The sequence below is a fragment of the Lygodium microphyllum genome, chromosome 26, assembly GCF_053477565.2.
Source record: "Lygodium microphyllum isolate KBCC chromosome 26, Lygodium_microphyllum_v1.1.10, whole genome shotgun sequence".
NCBI lineage: Eukaryota > Viridiplantae > Streptophyta > Polypodiopsida > Schizaeales > Lygodiaceae > Lygodium > Lygodium microphyllum.
Window position 1 is genome coordinate 118,666,694 of NC_141160.1, and position 24,627 is coordinate 118,691,320.

The following is a 24,627-nucleotide window of genomic DNA, read 5'->3' on the forward strand; positions in this document are numbered from 1 at the left end:
TGCTAGTTGAAGAGGAGCACATTGCCACCATAAATGCAGCCAATTCAAAATGAAGGCTGGCGCCAGGAGAGTGTAGAGATGGTGGTAGGAGAGGAGAGAGTGAGAGATGATGGAAGAGAGAGAGTGTCAGAAGACTGATGAAGAGAGAGTGGGAGTGACGGACTGAAGGATCAGCCGTGGGAATGAATGAGAGAGTGGCCTATAAATAAGCATAGTCAGTCTAGGGTGGCGTCCCGTTTTTGGGGCTGCAAACCCTAAACACAAAACGCAAATTGCGGGTGAAGGGTTTCTCAAAAAGAAAAATATCACAACCCTCAAGTGGTACGATGAAGAAGTCTTCGTTGTCCACATAACTCTGAATTTGCAATTGAAGTTTCCCAATGAGTGGTGTGACAGGCTTTGCATGGCCTTTGCATGCCATTTCAATATCTCCCATGGATCCCATCTCATCCTCTTTGATACCTAGGCGGGTTGCCAAGTCTGTGGAGATAAAATTGGCTCTAGTACCAAAAGAAGATTAATGCATGTTGGTCCTTGATTTTTTCCCACGTTCCACAAAGCTGCGTAATATCATCACTGGGCTGATCACTGATTACATTAGGCACCAATCTGTTGAAGTTTTGGATCTTTTCCCTTTTGCATTTTCCTTATTTTCTACATTCCCCTTCAAGAAAGTGGTTGCCTTCTGAATCTTTGAAAATTCGGTGAAGTTGCCTCTTGAATAGACTGCATCAAACTGTTGAAGAAAAGTCAAAACTTTTAGCCTATCTTGTGCACCACTATAGGACTCAAACTTCACCCCTTTTCCAACCTCATCATAGTCTGTTGTTTTCCCCTTTGGGAGTTAAGCTATGGTATATTGGCTGTTGCGAAAAGGGCGCATTTGCTGTATTTGCATCATGACCAATACCAAATGAAGCATTTCCATGACCAGCACTCATTCCTGAGCCCCATAAACACTAGGGGGTGTAGATGCATTGCCATACATGCCACTTTGTGGCCTAGGCATTATGTGAATGCTGCCATACATGGGGTAATGCATATTACCAGCCATTTCCGGATACATTGGGCTTTGTGCACCATGCATCGGTTGCTACATACCATATGGAGTTGTACCATACATCCATGTATTTAGTCCTTGATCCACCATAGCATGAATAATGATGCAACCACCAAAGTACCCTAGCTATCCCATAATTGCATGCATACCTTGTTGCCCCAAATCCATGGGATTGGCACTTACACGATGACCTTTCAATTGCATTTCTTGCTCTATTGGAACTGATTGCTTTTCTTCATCTGTAGCTTTGGGGAGCATCCCAAGACAGCTTAGGCATTTTTTTGGGTGCATCTTGCTGTCCTGAAGCTTTAGAAGATGACTTTCTCTTCTTGCCATTGCTGTTCTTCTTTGGAGCATTCAAAAATCAATTGAATCGAGAATCTTTTGCCAATTCAGCGAAGAGATTTGCTGCTGTCCTCATTCGATTCTTGAACTAGTCATCAAATTCCTCTTCGTCTTGCTCATCATCAACATCTTTTTGCCTTGAAGATCTTGCAACTTAAACTTCAGCAATATTTTTCAGCTTGCTGTCCATGTTGTGCCTTGTCTAAGATAAGGCATTGCATTTTCTCCTTCCCCAGGTAAATGTGCATATTGAGAGGCATCATCATTGCTTGATCCCATCTCATTGTGCGAAGACATTTTGCTGTAAATGCTCAGCTGAATATAATTTCAGCATTCGAGTAAAGCTTTTGACTTTCAATTAGGTGCCTCGGGTCCATCAATTGAAAGGATTTGATGGTATCTTGGCAATGGAACCTTGAAATTAGCTTTCCTTCTATGAAAGGGTGGTAATGACTTGATTAACACTTGAGTAAGAAGCAAATTCACATAAAAGGAAATACACACTTTATCACTTTATCTTGGAGAATCGACACCCGATTGGTCCCAAAACTTAGCACTCCTTGGAGTATTTCTTTAACTTGTATTGCAAATGGATAGAGTACAATTGAGATTCTTCAACCTCCTCCACAATTTAAGTGTCTCTTGCTGTCATAAATGACCAACAAGCCTTCAAATCAATCGGCCCCTTAATTTGCTAGGGGATTGGCCTTCACTTGTGCTCCTTGGGAAATAAATTAGCCCCAAATTCAATGCTCGCTGGCTAGCCTCTTGAATCCTTCTGAAATACATTGATTTTAACTTTGAAACTTTAAGTCTAAAGTCTTCAAATCTGGGCACACTTCTTGATGTGGCTATTAAACCCTGATTTTTGTTGTAAATTAGGGTTTACAGCAAATCTCCACCTCCAATGATTGGATTGTTGTAAAAATTGGAGTAAAGTTGGAAATTGTTGGAGAAAGAGAAAGAATATTATAGAGAGAGAAAATTCAAAGAATTGTCGTGTGAGAATTTGCTGAAATTGAGGAGTTGTTCCGGTTTTCAAGCCTCATAATGGATTCACCAACAACAAAAGGAGCATTAGAGGTTGTAATCTTCAAGAGAAAGTGCATTACCACAATCATCAACTTCCCTTTCAAGAATATGTAGTCGCCTTTACCAAAATGGTTTCCAATGGTTGGGAAATTGCCCCAAAAGTAGATAGTAACAGTCCAACACCTCTTCCCAACAACTCCAAAATGCAAAAAGAAAACTCCCTTCTCCCTATAGTTCCAATTTAGCTTTCTCAAACTTGCATGGGCAAGTTTTGCCAAGTCAAAGTGTTCTACATAGAAATTTCAGCATTATCTAGGCCATTAAATTGATTTTGAGAATATAAATTTTAAAAATTAATTTAATAATTATGTGTGCGCTCGAAAAAATAGGCTAACTAGCTAAGAACTAAATTAGCTAGGCCAAAATTTTCCCCAAGTATCTTGGAGCACTTATTAGCCTTAGATTGATATTAGTTAGTTAATTGATGCCAAGTCTCTAGTGTCACCACAGACAATTATGGCTAATTAAAGTATTCTAGGCCAACATTTGACATGAAAAACCACTTAGAACCTAACAAAGATAACTTGTTATAACTTTTGTCTTTGGCATTGGCTTATATTTTGGGGTCCTTGGTCCACTACCGTGAAATAACTTGCTTGCATATCACATATGCGTCTCACATTTGCACATTTGATATTATATTAATCAAATGCTAGGCAAAGCATTCAAATTTCATGTCCTTGTAACAAATGGTGTTGGTTGGTGATATGGGACACCAATACTTGCAATGTGGTTGTGACCCAGAGTGTAACCAACCTTCCTTTTCGGATAGGGTGGTAAATAACCTGATTAAGCACTATTTACAACAATTAACAAATTTACAAAACTGAAATGCACACTTTACCATATAATCTTGGACATTGGACACCTTGTTGGCCCTAAAATTGGTGGCCCTTTCGGTATTTTTTAAACTTAATTGAAAAAGAAGTTGATGTACAATGGGATTCTCCCAATCCCTTTGGGTATTCCAACTTCCCTTGCTGTCTAAAATGACTAGCAAGTCTTCAATCTGATTTGCCCCTTGATTTGGGCAGTCAATTGGCCTTCACCTGCTTTGATGGAGATAGAAAATCTCCTAAATTCATTGACTTTTTGGCCCTTCCACTTGAATTTGACTGAAAACAGCTTCAGCCTTGTTGAATCCAAGTCTTGGAGCTTTCAATTTTTGGTACGTTTCTCGAGACTGTTGCTAAACCCTAATTTCTACTGTTGCAGACTAGGGTTTACAGCAGAGAAATCTGAAATTTCTCAGCCTTTCGTGATCTCAATGCTGTAATCTTCGGAGCAAGGTTGTAGAAAGGTCGGGAGATGATTGAGAATGTTGAGGAGAGAGAAAATCCAGACTTTCTTCATGAAGAATTGAAGAAAATCTATCATTTACTGCTGTTGCCCTGTCTCAATAGCTTGTAGATGCAAAGAACTGAAGAAAACCAGTCATTTATTGCTGTTGCCTTGTCTCAACAGTGTGTAGATACTGTCACCTGCTGTTAATTGGTCTTCTCTTGTCCTTGGCTGTCTCAGAATGTCCTCCAATGGCTGCAAATCAGACCAGTAGCATCTCCTGCCTCTCTCTTGCAAGTTGAATACACTAAAAATGCCTCTCTCTAGTCTCTAAAGACGTTTTTCAGTATTGCATGGGCATTTTTGACAAGTGACAGCCTTCCCATATGGTTTTTCCAGCATTATCATAATTAAATATTCATTTTCAGTCTTTAAATACTGAAAATTAATCTAATAATTATTTCAGTGCCATGAAAAATAATTTGATAGGCTAATAATTAAATTGGCTAGGGAACTTCCATTCCTGAGTGTCTTTGTGCCATCTTTGACTATCAGATTGGTGTTAAGTATCATTAAATGCCACTTCTTTAGTGTCACCAACTGACACTTATGGTCAAATGAATGACCTAGGCCAACAATTGACACTAGATATCACCAAGTACTTGTGTGGCATAACTTATAGCAACTTTTTCTTTGACATCTTGTGATTTCCTTGGGTCTCGGGCTCGTAAATTTACTCTAACCCTAGTTACATCTCATATGTGCGACATTCACGTAACCATGTGATTAAAAATTGATCCACATGTTAAGTGATGTTTGAAATATATATGTCCTCATGACATGGAGTGTTGCTAACTCCTAGGCTTGAGGGAGAGCCTTGTTTGGCTCTATGGCTAGGAGATGAGTCTGATGTCGAGTTCCTTTTATTTGTGGATATGGTTTGTGTTGTGTCTTCTGTGGAGGTTGGATCCTAGGGGGATGTTTCGTGAATGGGGGTTTGCTAGCTATTGATTATCTTGTGTGAACAAACCTTAGTGTGTGTGCATACAAGTGAACACCATTTATACCACTTAGAATTCAATAAGAGTCAAAGGTTTAGGCATATATCTGGGCTTGTATATTGGGAGCCTAGCTTTGTTCACATCATTAATCACATCTGTTTGTTCTATTTAGTTAAGTGCATCATCCGCACACCATCCCACCCCCCCCCTCCCCCCTCCAAAAAAAAGAAAAGAAAAGAAAAAACTCCCAATGGAGCTATTGATTTATGACTCTTGGCTTCCAACACCCAACAAAGAGTAGACACTAATGATTGAACGGATGATTAAAGAAGAAGATACAAATGAGATGCACAAGGAGTGAAGATGTCCAATAATCACTGCTGCTCATGACCATGCATGGACCTTGAGTGCAGCAATACCACCAATTCTCATGTAGACACAATTGATTGGAGCTGAGGGTGATGTTGTGCAGTAGCTGGGCTAGTTGAAAAGGAATATGACTGAAAAGTTGAAGCAAAATATGGAAAATTTGATCACGACTTGGTGTAGTAGCAAAACATAGAGGATGCTGATGAAGATGATGCAAACATAGCCGATTTAGTTGAAAACACATTTAGAAAGCAGGTCGCCTAGATGAATAACAGGTTGCTAGGGATGCGAACAGGTCCGTTGCTGTTTTGGAGCATAGATGCAGCTGTGTTGATGTCATGATTAGGTTGGAGTTGTTGGGTGTAAAGGCCCCTTACGCTCTCTCGTGTGTATATTACTTTACACATGTGAACTCACCCTTGCGGGTGTAAGTGTACCGTACCCTAAGTATAAGTACATTCTTTTATTCTTTGTGTATACCACACTGGTACACACCTATTTGTCGACTCTCACTCGTACACTCACTCATTATTCACTAAACTCCTGTAGGACCTAGATCGACGTGTGTGTGCTCTCTTTGCTTCTGCTCATACTCATAAAACTGATATTAAAGTGCGACGATCCAAGCAAGCGGCAGACATGCAACTGTTGTCATAAGGACATGTATTTTTGAAACCTCACTTAACATGTGGATTAATTTTTAATCACATGGTTAAGTGAATGTTACACATGTGAGGTGTAATTGGGGTTAGAGTAAATTTACAAGCCTGGGATTGGAGGAAATCACGGGATGCCAAAGGCAAAAGTTGCTATAAGTTATGTCGCACAAGTACTTGGTGGTATCTAGTGCCAGTTGTTGGCCTAGGTCATTCATTTGGCCAGAAGTGTTAGTTGGTGACACTAGAGAAGTGGCGTTTAATGGTAGTTAACGGCAATCTAATGGTTAAAGATTGCGTAGAAATACTCGGGAATGGAAGTTGTCTAGCCAATTTAATTATTGGCTAGTCAGATCAATTTTTAGGGCACCGAAATAATTATTAGATTAATTTTCAGTATTTAAAGACTAAAAATCAATATTTAATTATGGATAATATTGGAAAAACCATTTGGGAGGGTTGTCACTTGTCAAAAATGCCCATGCAAGACTGAAAAACGTCTTTAGAGGTTGGAGAGAGGCGTAAGAGAGGGGGAGGAGATGCTGCTGGTCTGATTTGCAACCATTGGAGAACCTTTTGAGGCAGCCAGGGGTAGGAGAAGACCAATCAATAGCAGGTGACAGCGTCTACAGGTTGTTGAGACAGGGCAGTAGTAGTAAGTGATTGATTTTCTTTAGTTCTTTGCATCTACAACCTGTCGAGACAGGGCAGCAGCGACATGTTGACGGGGCTAGGTGGCAGATGGGCAGCGCGTGATGGGCTAACGGGGCCAAGTGGGAGATGGGCAAGTCAACGATCTTTTTTTTATGAAGAATTTTTTGTTTCTCTCCCTTCTTTACTTTTGCACGCAAAAGCACATAACACAACTTTGTGCAAATTTGCTCTTGAAATTTGGGGCTTTTTCCAGATTTGGTGCTGGACACACATAATAGTGATAGTTGACCCATAAATTGTAGACGTTGTGTGCAAGGCCTCAAAATTTTGGGGCTTTTCATGTGTAAGTGAAATTGTGCTCGGTTGAGCCAATTCCATTGAAATTTGTAAACTCTCGAACCCCAAAATTTGGGGCGTCTGCAGAATTCGTAAAGTTTCTGCAACATTTACCCGGATTTGATGCTTGGGAAGATGTATTGATGGAATTTGGGCAGATTTATTGTCAAAATTTTGGGGCTTTCCACATTGGTGATGCATTTTGAGTTGATTTGAGGCTTGACAGTGAAATTTGCAGCAGATTCTTTGCTGAGTGGGAGAAATTTGACTTTGGATGTTTCAAATTTTGTAAAAGGGCAGCTTCTCTTGGTATATGTATTGCTGAATGCTCATTATGCAGTGAAACAGTGGTATATACAACATTTGGGTTATTGCATTTGGGCATTATGGTGATGTATTACTGAAGTTGGAGTTGTTATTAATGCAAATGTATCAAATTTGATTCATGTATATGTTGTAATCAGTACTTGAGACTGAAATTGCAGCAAAACATTTGCTTCTTGGACACTTTGGAAATACAAGTATGTGTACTTGCTGTTACATTCAACAACCTTTCTATTGGCTGAAAGCATTCAATACTTTATTGCAGTTTTTTATTGCTGAAGATGGTTGAAAGTGCATTTGCATTTGACACAAAGAATCTCTTTGAGATTCATAAATTCGATGGCAATGGCTTTGATCTTTGGAAAGATCGTATGTAGGGTATACTCTTTCTAAAGGATTGTGATGATGCTTTTGTAGAATATAAGCCTGTTGCTTTGCCAAATGAGGATTGAGCTAAAATGAATATAAAGGCCATTACTTACATTAAAATGGTAGTCATAGATGATATCTTGGTTGATATAAAGGCGCTTGATACTGTCTATGCAGTTTGGGAGAAACTAAAGGCTACTCATGAGAATACAATTCCTATCAAATAGGTATATCTCATGCGAAAGTTGGTCAACTTGAAGCTTGATGAGTCTAAGCTTGCCTTAGAGCATTTGAATGTTTTCAATAGTATTTTGAGTTAGTTTAGGATGCAGGCTTGCCAGCTTTTGATCCTAAATTGAGGGCTATCTTCTTGCTCATGACTTTGCCCGATTCATGGGAAGCATTGGTTGTGTCATTGAGCAATAACCCCAACTTGACATTTGATGATATGTGTGGTTCTATTCTCAATGAAGAGATTAGACGTAAGGCAAGTGGGGAAAACAGTGGATCAACTTACAATGTAAGAGGAAGAACTGGAAAAAGATATAATGCTGCAAATAAGAATAAAAATTGTAGCAAAAGCAAGGAAAAACAACAAGATGTAACTTGTTATCAATGTGGTTGCAAAGGGCATAAAAAGCGCGATTACAGGTACTTTAAAAGGAAACAAGAACGCAAGAAGCATTGAGTTTGGGTTCCAAGCACGAAAAAGGTGCTACGCAGCCGGGATGTGGTATTTAATGAGTCAAAATTGCTAAAAAATGTCATATCTAATGACTCAAACAAAAAGAAGGTGAAATTTCAGCATGATCAGCCTCTTGAACAGCCATCAGCCGTTGAAAATTTAGCTCCATTTGATGCTGATTATGATAATCAGCTTATCATCATTGAGCCAGATGAAAATGGGTAGCAAAGGAATGTTGAAAATGAATTACAGCAGCCTAAAATTGTATTACAGCAACTTGAACATGCAGTTCAACACCCAAATAATGAGGTCATTGATATTCCTTTGGATATGGATCCATTACTTGATAACACAGATCATTGGGTAAGGTTTGCACGTGTCAGAAGACCTATACAAAGGTTTGATCCCTCTTTGGACTGCATTTTACTCACAAACGAAGGTGAGCTTCTTACGTATAAAGAGGCTTTATCATGTGAAATAAAGAAAAAGTGGGAGCTAGCTATGTAGGAAGAAGTGAAGTCATTGTATCAGAATGATACTTGGGATTTGGTTTCATTACCCAAGGATAGGAAAGCCATTCCTAACAAATGGGTCTATAAAATCAAATGTGTGGATGGCAAGCCCAAATACAAAGCCGGACTTGTGGCTAAGGACTATACACAAAAAGAGGGCATTGATTTTCAGAAAGTCTTTTCTCCTGTTGTCAAAACGACCACTCTTCGGGTATTATTTGCCATTGTAGCATCTATGGATGGTCTAGGCATACTGACTAAGATTAAATCATAGGGTAACCTTGCAGATTTTCTCACTAATAGTCTTACAAAGGCTCAACATGAGCATTGCATTAGACTTGTTGGAGTTGGTTAAAGGTTCGCTTAGGACCTTTAAGTGGGAGGTTGTTGGGTGTAAAGGCCCCTTATGCTGTCTCGTGTGTATATTACTTTACACATGTGAACTCACCCTTGCGGGTGTAAGTGTACCGTACCCTAAGTATAAATACATTCTTTTATTCTTTGTGTGTACTACACTGGTACACACCTATCTGTTGACTCTCACTCTCACACTCACTCACTGTTCACTAAACTCCTGCAGTACCTAGATCAATGTGTGTGTGCTCTCTTTGCTTTCGCTCGTACTCATCAAGAGTTAGTTGTAGGTCAATGAATAGGTGGTTGTCAGTTGTAGGGCCATGAACAGGCTGGTGGCAGCTTGTGAAGCTAGTGGTGATGGCTGGCAGCAAGGGCAGTGCCTCTTTGGATGTGGAGAGATAAAGGTATATTGGTGATGGTGATACTTGTGGATGCAAAGGGTAGGCAAAACGATACAAGGGATGAATAACAATGTGCAGACTAAGTCCCTTTTATAGAAATTGTTGGAGCTAGATATAGTCTTGTGTCTCAAAAGAAAAAGGTATTGTTAGTCTTGTTTTGCCACCTTGGACAACAAAACAAAAGTACTCCCAAGATATTTATCTACACCACAGGCTTGGGACTAGTAGCGTATTGGGGCATACTCGTGTCCCAAGAGTTGGCTCCCATACAACAAACCTACACCATCCCAATGTACGGATGTGATGGCCATCAAAGGTGTGGATCTTCTGGCATATGGCTGGGTTTAAATGTGAAGGATTAATGCCTCCTAGCCTCCTCTCATATGTATGTTCATCTTTGTGCAGGCTTTAGGTAAATGCTTTTAGTAATTTTAAAACAATGTGGAAGAGAAACAAAGCTTTTATGCTTTTTATGAGAGAATATTATGACGTCATGCTTTTGGAAGAAGCTTCTAAGAAGCTCGTAGAAGCTTTCCATTGATGATGTGCTTTTCAAACATCAATATGTTATACTCCACAATTAGCCATGCCTCATACTCAAACTAGCTGTCTGTCCTATCAAATCAGTGCCAATGCTGCCTGTGCAAAAGGAACACAGATTTTGCCCACGATCTGATGGTTCAAAAAATAAGGGTGCCATACCCAGAATGCCAACACTGTATGATCCATGCTCTTGCCAATGTCAACAAAACTGCTATATTATGGTGTTCATCTCTCCAGAACATAAAATGCCATGTATGATGTAGCAACAAGTCATTAGTCAACATGTTATGCCCATCATCCCCGTAGTTCATGTGTTTTCAGTCCAAAGTGCTACCATACATTAGCACAAATACACACCATGAGCAGCCAGCCTGTAAGTCCACAAAATATTGGATCACATGATAAGATGGCCTTACCCATGTTTGTGCATAAAATGATGAGAAGGGCAATGTGGGCAATGGCTCCACATATGCTGAATAATAGTGATCTGTCCGTAACAGCCAGATAATCTCCAATACATCCCTTGCTGGACAACAACTTTGCAATGACTTTAAAGTGTTCTCGGTAGGACAATTTGCTCCGACCAGGACAGTCAGTTCTGAAGTTTTGTTTGCAACATAGGAGGCCATGCTTCAAATTCCAAAGAAGTGTACGGATCTCTCAAAAAAATCTTGTGCAACACAGGAGGCCGTGCTTCCAAAGGAGTTTAAGAATCCCTCAAGAAAGATCTTGTAATTATGCTCACAAGAAAATGTATAAACAGGTTATCACTGTGCACACTTTTTAGCGGTACCATTGTTTATAGGTTGCAATCATTTTCTTGGATAACATTCTTTAATGCATATTCTGATGCCATATGTATTTTTTTCAGAGTTCCGTAAAATTTGTGGTCAAGTTGAGCTGTATTGCTTTACTGCAGATTGTAGTGCAGAGGTCCAGGAACTTCATGAGAAGTTCATGACAGAGGTGCAGGATAAAAGGACAATCCCATTGGCATTGATACGTGGGATTTTCGAAAAGTGCAGCAGTCCTGAAGATGCATCTTTAGCTTTCAAAGTGCTTCACAAACATCGAATCCATGTATATATCATACTCACCAAGTGTGGTAGTGTAGCCTCCATTGTTCATTAGGAATCCTTCTCTGAATTGGAAAACTGCGTAATGTTGCTTAGTCTGAATTTGTATTGCTTCTGTTCGGCTTATAAATATCCATATTTTCTTCTTTGGATTCTGCAGAGATCTTCAAGGTTACATATACTTGAAAACTTCAATGAATACATTTCTGCACTTGCAATTTCAGCAAGCTTGCGGACAAAATCCTATGATTTAGGTATGCTATGTTAAACCACAAAAGTATATAATTATGTGGTTTAAGATTTTAGCACATATATTCTCAGTTGGTACATTGGCTTTTCATACTCCAACATTAGGGGCTATACTAATGTATAATTCTTAGTGTGCACATACTGAACACAAGCCTAATGATCATTTGTACGAGTATTTTATTGATGCTTTTGAGGTCATTCTTAAAAGCATGATTTAGGTAAGATCATGATGAGACTTGGAATTTGGACACATTCAATTGCATTGGCATCACATAAGAAGTGACAAGTTGGCAGTCAGCTACTTGCTCTGTTTGTCTGGATATGTTTGTTGTTTTTAGGCAATCTGGATTAGGACAGTCCACAATTGCTCAATAGCAGAAGATCCACATTCTTGGCATCTATGGTGTGTTTGGTAAGAGGTTTTAGCTATGTTTTGCGACAAGGTAAGGATGAGAGGTGCCTTGAGGGATCTGCAGACGACCTTTTGGATTCTGACCCTAGATCTAGAGGATTTGTGCTACTTGCATTCCTGCAGCTTCACATAAAAATTGACAAGGCAGACTTACAAGCTTGAAGATTGCAGAGGTCACTTATGAAGTGAGTAGTGAGCAAATTTGCATAAGCTACATCTAGTAACACCTCAAACGCACACATGGGTTATTGAAGGCCTTGTTTACTTGTCTATTACACCAGGAAAATAGGTGGCATCTGAATGTAAGGAGCTTGCTGCTATTGGCAGCTTTGGTGTGTTAATCTTGCCACTGATTGGATGGCTGCAAAGACTTCAAATAAGGACGAAACCCTTGCAAACGAGTAAAGGAAAAGAAGTGGCATCTGAATGTAAGGAGCTTGCTGCTATTGACAGCTCTGGTGTATTAATTTTGCTACTGCTTGGATGGCTGGAAAGACTTCAAATAAGGATGAAACCCTTGCAAACGAGTGAAGGTCAGAAATAGCATTTATTCATGCATACCAGCCATACCCCAAAGTTGTAGCTAGTGGTACTTGGGTTGTCATGATGACGCAACAAGTACTACAACACAAAGTTGTAGCACTAGCGTAGGCATATTAGTACATGATCACCTTTTGTGTTGAGGCTTTGCTAGGTTAGTATGTTGCCACGAGTCAATCTGCCTTTGTAGGTTAAACCATTCCATTGGAACTGGCTCTCAAATCAGGAGCGTGGCTATGTAGTTGCTTAGGCAGAAACTAGTAAACCCTAAGCTAGGGTTCAACAAGTTAGATAATGTATTTATCAAATAAGACTTGCAATGGACCTCAATTGCCAAACAATCAGTCTTTAACAATCATCTAGTATTCCAAATCCTTGATGATCCACCCACATCCAATCATAGACTTGTTAGTATTACTTATGTCCTGGTTGAGAGCCTTGGGGAGGTATGGACTGATGATGGATTTGGCGATTTGAATTTGTTGTGACAACTTGTGTTAACACTAGACACCCTTTTGTCCCAAAGGTGATGGCCTAACAATTTAGCACTTGGGCTCACAATTGTAAGGTTGTGGATTTAAGTCTCACAGGGTGCACCACTTGGTTGGATACCTATGGTCACGTGGTGTGTTGGGGAGGTATGGACTCATGATGGATTTGGCGATTTGAATTTGTTGTGACAACTTGTGTTAACACTAGACACCCTTTTGTCCCAAAGGTGATGGCCTAACAATTTAGCACTTGGGCTCACAATTGTAAGGTTGTGGATTTAAGTCTCACAGGGTGCACCACTTGGTTGGATACCTATGGTCACGTGGTGTGTTTGTGTAAGTCTAGTCTCTTGCCCACTCACACTCTTGGTTGGTCTTCCTCCTTGGTAGGGTCATGGAGGAGGAGGATCCCAGTGTGAGCAAGCTCTGTTGTTCATTTGGCTTTCAAGTTATCCTATTGACACATAGGAAAAATGGCATTGTGGCGCTTACCTGCTTTGTTTCATGATAGTAGACCCGTGAATTCACTTTTAGACTCTCTTTTGAAGTATTTTTACTTCTTTTCTGCCAATTTAGGACTATGAATAAAGCCATACCAATGTATTTCTCGCGAACTATGAAGAAAGCCTTAGTTTTCCTCTTGCCTACTCTCCAATTTGTAAAGAACTACTTGATCTTGTTAATAGCAACAAGGGATCTGCTAGAGGGGACATGAAAATTGGATGGGGGAATGCCTAGTATCCCATCCACAACACACATACCGCCCACCACCACACACACATTACTCCTCCCATCCCACACTGGCCCCCAAAAAATGCCACACATCCCCCATTCTTGCACATAAACATGTGCAAAATTAGCAAACTCTCATAGCAAATAGGACCCAACCAACTCCCTCCCTGGCCCCCTTGAAAAAAAAACCCACAGGCACAGAGTTCTTTGAAATGGAAAACAAAAGTGCATATGTATAGACACACATGCTCTATGATAGTAAACATCCACTCAACACATCACATGCATACATTCGAGGATATAAATTTAGAAATTAAAATGCTATTTATATATACACACCGTCCCACCCCCTTCCCTGTCTTCCCTGTCTTGTGCTTTTGGCCATGCTTTCTCCATGTTACTACTGTTGTAGATTGCCAAAAGAAGTGCATATACTGCACTAAGACTAAGGTATCTAGTATCTCATAATTGATAGAGAATGCAACTATTTTGTATGCATTCCTATATGGGAAAGTTTCTATATATAAGTCTAGCAAGACTATATAACTCCCTCCCTGGCCCCCTTGAAAAAAAAAAACCCACAGGCACTGAGCTCTTTGAAATGGAAAACAGATGTGCATATGCATAGACACTGATGCTCTATGATAGTAAACATCCACTCAACACATTACATGCATACATTTGGGGATATAAATTTAGAAATTAAAATGCTATTTATATATACATGCTGTCCCACCCCCTTCCCCGTCTTCCCCGTCTTCTGCTTCTGGCCATGCTTGCTCCATGTTACTACTATTGTAGATTGCCAAAAGAAGTCCATATACTGCACTAAGACTAAGGTATCTAGTATCTCACAATTGATAGAGAATGCAACTTTTTCGTATGCATTCCTATATGGGAAAGTTTCTGTATATAAGTCTAGCAAGACTTTATAACTCCCTCCCTGGCCCCCTCAAAAAAAAAAAAAAAACCCCACAGCCACAGAGTTCTTTGAAATGGAAAACAGATGTGCATATGTATAGACACACATGCCCTATGATAGTAAACATCCACTCCACACATCACATGCATACATTTAGGGATATAAATTTAGAAATTAAAATGCTATTTATATATACACGCCATCCCACCCCCTTCCCCATCTTCCCCGTCTTGTGCTTTTGGCCATGCTTGCTCCATGTTACTACTATTGTAGATTGCCAAAAGAAGTGCATATACTGCACTAAGACTAAGGTATCTAGTATCTCACAATAGAGAATGCAACTATTTCGTATGCATTCCTATATGGAAAAGTTTCTGTATATAAATCTAGCAAGACTATATGAAATAAATTTAATAATTGTTTTTTTCAAGAGAGTTTTTTTTTTTCCCCATTCAGTGGAAAGAATAATGAGCTTATCCTGCATTCCAGAGAAAGTCTCAACCTTCACAAATCGTCTTCCCTATAGTCCTTGGCCTTGCTGTTGGGTGTCGAGCTATCATACACTGGTGCCTGGTGCAAATATTGTGCATTACTAGCATTTTCAATAGGTGTTTAATCTACTAAACCATACCCATTCACTTGCACATCTTGCATTCCTGTAGTGCCATGCTCATTAACATGCGTTTCACTTTGAAAACCTGGATGCTTATCAACATAACCATACATAACATGGTGTGCATTGTGGTTCCTAGGGCCCAAACAAACCTTGCTTAGCTGGTCCTTCGGCTTGCATAGCTTGAAACACTAAACCAGATGCACATATGGCTTTGGCATAACTTACTGGCCTTGATTCATTTGCTGCAAATAATTACTTTTAGCATTCAATTCAGCACAAATCACTGGAGTGGAATTTTGCAAGGAACCACCTTGCATAGTAGGTGAACAAATGGTTGTCCATTAGTTTGCATAGGATGTATGGGCTGTCCTTGGAAATACTCCATGCCCTCGTGGTGAACTCTATCTCTTTCCTTCAGTCTTCAAGGAAGGATCCATTAATTCAGCAAATTTGGGACTCTTCAAAAGTTGAATAAAAGTCCCAACCGCATCAGAAAGTTGAGCAAATGTGTTAGCTGCACTGATCAACTATGCTTTGAATAATGCATCTTCTTCATCTTCAGTCTTCTCCAACTCAGAAACATTCACATGCATATGCTGATCCACTAGCTGTCCATCCAAAGCATCATTGATATGCTATGATTCTCCTCTCTTGGATGACATTAGATTATCATGCAAGTCATTACTTTGAAATATCTTTGTTGAACTGAATTGCTGAAATCTGATTTTAGTGCTTCCATCAGAGACAACTATAGCCTCACCTCCTTAAAGAAGATTTGATGTCCTAGCAATGGAACCATGAAATCGACCTTCACATTTGCAAAGGGCAGTAACTTAACTTGCAAAAGCTCTTAATTAAGCCGCAATTTCAGCAAGAAATCACTTCATATGTGGAGCTAGAATGATCCTGCTTAGAAACAAAAGACATAGATTGGGCCCAAAGCTTGGCATCTGTTACGGTATTTCTTTAAGATTACTAGAGCCATTCAATTCAAGTACAAAGTGGCTGATCTGCTGTGAAACCCAAAGTTTGAGCCACTTAGAATCTCTAACCAACAATTTGTTTTCATACTTGCTCTTCACAAATCAGTTCAGGCTTGCCTGCTCAATAAATCACGAGTTGCTCTAATCAATTGTGATTAATATCCAGAGTTGATGAGATCTGCCATGAAAGCTTTAATGTTTGCACAATCTCTTCAAAAGTGATTTTTTGCGTATACCAAGACTGTTGCCTACGGCAAATTTTGTGCCCTATGGAGAGTGAAATTGCTGCATACAACCCTAGACAACAAGTCTGTGCCAAATAGAGAAGCTTCTAGCTGTTGCTAGTATCTAAGCCTAAACCTTGGTCATATGACCCATACTTAATACTTTGATTGAGGCTTTGGCACTAAGTTTCAAAAGCCCTAGTTATTTGAATGTGCACTTGCACATTAAATAATTAATTGATATGCAAGTTTCAACTATTGAATCTATCTCTAGAATGAGAAATGAGCTTAATGATTTAATTAAACTTCACGAAGATTTTTAATTAAAATGAACTTTAATTTTGGTATTCCTAGCTCTTGGCATGGTGAGCATTGCATAGGCTTCAGCACATCCTCTGTATTGATATCATCCTGATTTGTCGATGAAATATTTGTATATCTTGTAGGCATTTTAGCATTTATTTGGCCAAACAAATCATTAATCCATATCCAATCTGGTATGAGGGAGAGAGAAAGGGGGGTAGAGGGGAAGGAGTTCAAAAAGGACAAAGGAAGAAAATGAAGAGGAGGAGAGGGTGCTTTTGCTGGTTTCTGGGGGGTGGGGTTGGGGGACTGAATTAGGTCTTCTCTAATGGTTTAGTTTTTCCCTCTTATATGTCTATTCCTACAGCAACCTTTTCTTGCTTGGTAATGAAGTAAGGAAGTCTTCTGACTGCGTGTTGTTGTGATCTAACTAATAAGGGTTGCAAACACTTTGGAAGAACAACTTTTATGGGCTCTCACCATCATTAAGGTCTGCGCATCTGTTTTTGGTGAGTTTGTGTCCTTTCTTAAATGTGCTTGTTCTGTGCATGATTGATCTGCCCAGTGCAGACTCCAGAGCAACAGTGCACTGCAATACTAATGCCAGTGTTACATGAACAACAATTCAGAATCACGCCAGACAAGAGAAAGATGCGAAGCTTATGCTGAAGACATTCAAAACAATGCTCAGCAACTCGTTGCTTCCTACAACACAGACAGCAGACATGATGCTAAGGTTTGTGAGAAGCAGACATGCTGCAGAAGTATTTAATGCTTTTGAATAAGTTCAATATTGGCTGGCATGGTAGGTCTTTTCAGCATTTTTGGGCAGTTGTTGAGTAGGTATTCTGTGTTGGCACTGTCAAAGCATTTGCTATTTCTGGTTCATAACATGTGTTTTCAGTATCGACTGGAAATGTAAGGTAAAATTACCATGGGGAAAATACTCATTTCACCATGTTAGCTGCTTGATGTACCGTACAGGACCTGCAAAGACAATGATGAGTTCGACTTGATGTTTAAGCTGACACATGAATTTGTAGAGAATGGCGTCAATTTGAGCTCTGCTGCTTTTGATATTGTCATATCCACAGCTGCCAATCATGGTTTGATTCCTTGCCCTTCCCTTTTTCCAGTGTTCTTTTTGCAATTACCTTTGTATCATAATCATTGTGCTTTGTTGTGCAAGTATGCTGAAGGCAGGTGCTGGTTCAGCTTCAATTGACTTTTTCATCCCTTAAGTTTTCTTTAAGACACTAAATTAATATCTTGTAGTAATGTTATTAAAATTGATTTCAGTTGTTAGCATTGCCCTGTTGGGGCATATGCTCTTACAATGGTATGGAGGGAAGGTGAAGCATTATTCAAAGATTACTAATAGTTTTCTTGAGTTAAGAGCTGATTTTGTTCAGCTTAAGAACAATTTTTGCCTAAACCTTCTCCTTCTTTTTAAAATTCAAAAACAACTATTAGCTTGTAGCTTTTGAGACAGCAGACTACTTGGGAATTAAAGCAATTCGACTTTGTGTGTGTGTGTTTGGGGGGAGGGGGTGTGAAGAAAAGCTGAAGAAAAGCAAAAGGGCAATGCTCCAGAACACACACCATGTGCACCTGTGAATGCCTTATAATCTTGATGATTTTCACCTGTCTCTTGAATTTTTGTATGTGATCTCAAGTTTTAAGAGTTGCAATGTTAAAACTTTGTCTTTGGCAAGCGAGTCTTGAACTGCTCCAATCTGTCTTGATATAGCTGCTTTCTCATCCCTACTCACCCTCTCCCTACCTGTTTCCTTTCTTCAATTAGTAGGACTTCTTAAGGTTGAACTCTTACCATATCAGCTGATGGAGCTTTGTGTTTTCTTTTTCCGCCCTTTTCTTCTTTGGACGGGAAGGGGGACAGGGTTTGGCAAGGTTCATATTTACAAGAGCCTGTATGCGATGCCAAGAAAAGTGACCAAATGTGCTATAAAACATGCATCTGCAAAGGATCCTGTGTGTGCCCAATGGTATCAAAGGTGGCACAAACTGTCCAAAAGAACTGAAATGCTTTTATTTTTCCCTTTGTCAAGGTGGATGGATATTACTTCTCTGAAGTGAAGAGTCAAGAATAGTGCTGCTTCACTGTGAGAGGGAGAAACACTTCCACCTATACAGGCAAGGGTAACTCATTAGCACTTGATTATTTTTGGTTGCTGCTCATGGCCATATTATGCGCCATGCCATATAACATGGTTGCTAGCCAAAGAACTGTTGCTTGTGTTCAAGGCATTCACTTCTTATCTCGGATAACTCCTAGCCACCTAATGTGCATCTTTCATCAACCTTATTTAAAACCTGCTGTTTACTGATCTGGGACCCTACTTAGGCCAAAGCCACTGCTTTTGAAAGGACTTCTTATTGTAGTTATGGTCTTACTGTGACACGTTCCTTTGGCAGTGCTTGAAGTGCTGGCCCTAGATGGAGTGTCCTAACATGAGTAGCTGATGGAACTTTAGATGGAACAAAAAGCATGGGTGCTTAGAGAACTTGTTTATGCACACCAGCCAACTAAAAAAAGAAAAACCAACACTCTGTTGGGTGTCTTTGCTCGCATTTTAGAGATAATACTAGATTATATACCCTAAACAGGAGAATCTAGTGATACTTTGTTGTGCCACTCTGCTGCTTTGCTTTGAGTCCTCTTTACTGCATTTCTTTATATAAGTATCTACCATGGATTTCAGCAACATCTATGCCCTATCAGGTAAAATTCTCTCCAGGTCCTCTGAACCCTAATAAGGATTGGAATCTAAATTAATCATTCAAAGGGGAGCATTTGTGTTTCTTTGATCAAAACATATGCATAATTGACATATGCATTCCCTGATATATTCCCTTACCTACTCTGGTTTCTTCTGATCCTTATTGACCCTTGTTCTGAAGACAATGATAAAACATGTACCTAGGTTCAATCATCTACATGCATTAACAGATCAAGCTTGGACAGTAAGGGTGTCATTGCTTGAGATGTAATTGATCTATCATTGAACACTCTCTGGTGTTGTGGCTGTGAAGAAATCATTCAAAGGATCCCTTTGAAGGGGCATGGTGTCAGCTAAGGTTTCACATGTTTATATGGAGTGATTCATGTGTCAATAGTATCTCTTACTTTCTCATGTGAATGTGTTTGGATTTTCCTTTGCAGTATTTCAAAATCCTTCACACTGTTAAAAAACTTTTATAGTTTGTCCCACGAATTGCAAGGTTCTTTAGCTCTCTGCTAAATGCTGGTGTTACCTCTTACAGGATCTGTTGAAAAGGTTTTGAAGGTACAGGGATGGAGGGAAGGAGCTGGTTTAGAACATACAATTGCAAGTGCTTTTTCTGTTGCCAAAGTAAGTTGAGATTGTGTGTATTGTCTCGTAGCACCAAGCTGGCTGTAATGGACCGATATGTGATGCCCTTTCAAAGCTCAACTGAACCTAACTTGTTTTTTGAAAATACATTTTAAAACCGGCTGTAGTATCTTACATCAATCAGGTTGTGTAGGAGATTTTCACTTTGAAAATGAATCCAAAATGTTAGTGGCGCCATTAAATTAAGGAAACTTTTAATGCTAAGGACCTGTACTTACTAGAGATAATGCTTAATGTGCAAGTTTGGTTGATGTTCTGTTTTTGGGCCAGTTTTGGCAGAGGCTTTGGTTCACAAGCCGGAAACAAACTATACACAAAATGAGTACATCCAACGACACTAGCAATTCAGATAGCTGCAACAAAGCACCCAACACTATATGATGTAAGGGGTACAAGCACATAGCTAGGCATGTTGCCAAGGTTTTTGGTTTTACTATGTGGGACCTTTGCCAATAGATAGTCATTGCTTTGGGTGATGGCTAATTTATCAGATGGGTGCCAAGTTAGCCTTCCTTAATTACACCCCCCAGGAGGAGGTATACGAGGAGCAGGTGCATGATCTTCTTGTGCAGCAATTGGAGGACCATGCATACTGCTAATGGAAAGCTCTCTATGGGCTGAATTAGGTGCCTTTGGGCTGTGTGTAGGGTGTTGGTTGCTCGAATGGTTTCAGGTCATTGCATGGTAAACCCAACCTCTATGCATGGCCGATGGTATGTTGGTCACCTTCGTTGTTCTCCAAGCTGATGACATCATTACTCTCTACTCTCATGACATGATCCCCACACAGAGCCACAATGAGGATGTAGCTCACACGGAGTCTCTCATTTGCATCCTATTGTTATTTAAAGACTTTTCTCTTGGCATTTGGTGGGTCTTTGTGTATAGCTCAAGATAGCGACCAGTGAACATCTCTGCAAATAGTCTTGCAAGTGTCCTGATGGGAATGTTGTTCTCATGGAACCATTGCAGTTCCACTTCCAAATGACAAAGTCTAAATGATCTCATTGGTTATGTACCCTATATGGGGATGTGTGGAGCACTGGAGCATTCCGGCTGTGATGTATACTCATCAATCTCATTATGTTGCCCACTTGATGCCTCTTGGACTTGCTGGATTTGCTCCATCTAGATTGCCTGGGCAGCACTTTTGTCCTAGTAAGGCCTTTCCTCTTGATTCGATCTTCCCGTTCAGTGCTTCTATTGAGGTTTTGGCTGACTCTCTCCTGAAGTTTCAGGTGAATTGCATTTATATAGTGATCCTTACCTATATGCCATGCCATGTGTTCATGAAGAACTTGTCTTTTGAGAAAGAGCGATGGAGGGAGTGTTGTGCCTACGTCATGACCCCTTCTTCTGTTACTGTAGCCTTGTGATTTTTGCAGCCTTTTGGCTCCATGTGTTGTTTTCTACCTGTCTTTGAGTCTGCTTGGTTGGTCAGAAGGCCCTTTGTAAATATTCCAATTCATTAATTCAAACTTCTTCTCTCTCTCTCTCTCTCTCTCACACACACACACACACACACACACACACACACACACACACACACAGAGAGAGAGAGAGAGAGAGAGAGAGAGAGAGAGAGAGAGAGTGCTTTATGGCAGGTCCATGTTCTACAAGGGGAGGTTGACACTGCAGTGGAACTTATTTTGTCACATTGTCAGGTCTGCAAGATGTTCTTGTTTATCTTTTAATGATATTCATGATTTGTTAGTTGTGCACTATGAATGAAACGTTACTTTTGTGGTCAGGATTTGTTGAAAGCTGGTAAATATGTTTCCAAGTTGGTGAGAGTATGGCCATCTGAACTCTTGTCAAGAGGAAAATTGGATGAGGTAGATATTTTGTACATTGATTTGGTTGTATATTGCAGGTCAATGCTAGATGATCTTAAGTTAGTGGTCTCAGCTCCATTTTGCTTTGTTGACAGCATTCGCTGGAGGACCTAAAAGCAAATGTGGGGTCTTTCTTGAAGGACCTTTCAAGAAAGCAACGTTCCCTTGCAGTAGATATTGAACAATTTGGCAAAGGAGAAGAGTCAAGTTGAGTGAAAACTTCACTGGCTTGTGAAGGACTTTGTTATGACATGTTGATGGGACATAGTTAACTTTTTTGTTTGATTGATCTTCCCTACCTTCGACTTTACTTTTTGTGTCGAAAGAAAGAGGTAGACCCTTACTGTGAGAGGAACTCTGTATGCCATTTGATTAGAGACAATGGAGCAGTAAAGACTTGTCAATCCAGTTATTGGAGTCTAGAAGCCTCTTTGGGAGTAAGTATAGCAAAAGTCGGCCTATTGGCCAAATACCAAGAACCTGCAAGTTGGGCCATAAGCTGCAAATGCAGATTGTTGATAAAAGGCTCAGAGGTGTGTCCACTCTTGACGACAACGAACATGAGGTAGCTGGGAAAAAGAGGGCCCGTTGCAATTCTGAACATAAGCTGCTGCATGTCTCACACGGGCATGCTGCATGTGCATGCACGTGTGCACCTGCACACGCATGTGATGTAACACATGCACATGCATGCAGATGGTATGTATTGAGAACATTCTCCATACAGCAGGGCTCTATGTTACTATCCACAGTTTCTTAACAGACTATTGATGTGAAAGTTGTAAAGGTTCTTCATTATCATCTGCTTAATGCCACTGACTCATTTTTTTTTGTATTATGCAACTTCTTGGATGTATCTCAAAGGCTAGTCAATTATTCTTAGATGGTGCTCATCATGGAGAATTGTTTCATGTGACCTTAAATTGATTTATGTTTTAGCCTCCCCAATAGTGAAATCTAGTACTTTTTAGTGTTGATTGACACTAGCTATATCTGACCAAATTTTTGGAAACGATTCTTGTTGAAAGTTTTCGAATTTTGATAGCACTAGGTCCAAGTATAAATTCGTTGTGATTTCTGATTGAATACATCTTTCACACTTCAGTAGGTTATTATTGTATTACTGAAATTTTTTTAGAAGCCTTCAATGCTTCACAGTTGAGTAGCTGGTCACAAATTTTCAATAAAGAGCATGGCACTGTTTTTCTCAAACCGAGTATAATCTAGGGTATATGGTTTGAGCAAAGTAGGGTTGTTGACTTATCATTGTTTGAAGCTGAGAGATAAGACTCACTTTTGGTACCTCCATTGGCTTCATTAAACTCTGTGCACTTCGGCTCGTACAAACTTGGTTATTCAACTTGAGATGAATATAGAGGTACGATAGTTGAATATGAGAGAGAGAGAGAGAGAGAGAGAGAGAGAGAGAGAGAGAGAGAGAGAGAGAGAGAGAGAGAGAGAGAGAGAGAGAGAGAGAGAGAGAGAGAGAGAGAGAGAAAGTGTTTACGTTGGAGAGAGAGAGGGAGGAGAGAGAGAGAGTCGATGGCGCCCGCTCGTGACCTGCCGCCGGTGCAGATTCCGCATCATCCGTTGCCTGGTTCCTCGCGTGTGCAGACGGCATAGGCTGTCGCCCGTCCGTCGGTCGTTCTGGCGGTTTAGGTTCCGGCTGTTGTCCTTCCGCCTCGTCAGCCTTCGTTTCGCGCGTCCTGCTCCTGACGCCCTGCTCCTGACGCCCTGCTCCCGACGCCCTGTCCACGGCCGCCCTTGACGCCCTGTCCCTGACGCCCTGTCCACGGTCGCCTGCCCCTGACGCCCTGTCCACGGCCGCTGTGTCCCCCGCCCTGCGTTTGGACGGCCCATCGCTTGCGCCCCACACCCACCTGAGCTGCGACCTCTGCGCCTGCCTCTCGCCCCTTCGCCTTGTCAGTTAGGGTTTCGCTGCTGACGGATCCCTGCCCTGCGCCCCAGCCTGTCCTGTCCTGCCGTTGAGACCGCCAGGCCTTTGTTTCGCCCTTCTGCCCCTGCACGGTGACAGGTAAAGCTCTGCTTTCATTAGCTGTCCTTGCAGAGTACACCCCTGGACAGCGCCCCTGTACAGAAAAGAGGGAGAGAGAGAGCGGGAGAGAGAGAGGGTCAGTCCTCCTTCGAGATCAAATCGTCATACACGATGGCTGGTTTGGATCTGGATTTCATAGACCGAATAGTGGCAGCACTTGGCCCGGATTCTGATGCTGAGGAACCTGAGGATATGGTTCCGTGCAACGAAGAGATGCCCCCTGGTCCCGACATCCAGCCTGCGGGTAAACGTACCAAGCATACTTCGGAAGAGATAGGTGTTCATCAGGATCGTTCCTATGCTCAGGTTGCTTCAGATTCTGTGGACTCTCAGGATGTTGAGTGGGAGCATTTGCTGGAATTTGCCAACACTTTGCTTGGCGATTATGTTCAACATAATCAGGAAGTCTTTTCTGACTCTGCACCTGACGATGTTTTGGAAGCCACTGTGGACCCAAAAACTGTCCTACGCTCCTTTTCGGTGTTTTATGATCGCGCTGTGATACTCTTCTTCACTGGTCGAATCCCGCTGCTTTCCCGTATTCGCCAGTGGCTGCACAGTCTGCTACAAGGGGAATGTGTTGAAGAGATTTTTGTTGGCTCCTGAGGTTTTTTTGAGGTCCTGTTGAAATCGGAGACGCACCGTGCTGCTCTCCTGTCTAAACTGCCTTTGTTTTTTGATCGCCGGTTGGTTCATGTGGTTCCATGGCGCCCAATGGCAGATTTTCAGCGTCTGCTGCAACGTGAATGCCCTATGTGGGTAGAAGTGGAAAATTGTCCGGCTGTTTATTGGCCACTATTGAAGGATG

General features: G+C 40.8%; 1 protein-coding gene across 2 annotated transcripts in view; it reads left to right on the plus strand.

Moving 5' to 3' along the window:
* The window catches only part of LOC148013745 (uncharacterized), a 38,456-nt gene extending 15,753 nt beyond the window's left edge, over window positions 1-22,703 (plus strand). The window contains exons 3-11 of one of the 2 annotated variants that reach the window (XM_087668120.1): window positions 10,905-11,065; window positions 11,222-11,315; window positions 16,972-17,042; window positions 17,163-17,269; window positions 17,518-17,639; window positions 19,819-19,907; window positions 21,533-21,592; window positions 21,680-21,763; window positions 21,859-22,703. In XM_087668120.1, coding sequence (XP_087524246.1) covers window positions 10,905-11,065; window positions 11,222-11,315; window positions 16,972-17,042; window positions 17,163-17,269; window positions 17,518-17,639; window positions 19,819-19,907; window positions 21,533-21,592; window positions 21,680-21,763; window positions 21,859-21,975 — 905 coding nt within the window. In that variant the 3' untranslated portion in view covers window positions 21,976-22,703. The remainder of the gene's footprint in view (window positions 1-10,904; window positions 11,066-11,221; window positions 11,316-16,971; window positions 17,043-17,162; window positions 17,270-17,517; window positions 17,640-19,818; window positions 19,908-21,532; window positions 21,593-21,679; window positions 21,764-21,858) is intronic. The other variant, XM_087668119.1, reaches the window with a different exon arrangement.
* The last annotated feature ends 1,924 nt before the right edge of the window (window positions 22,704-24,627 follow it).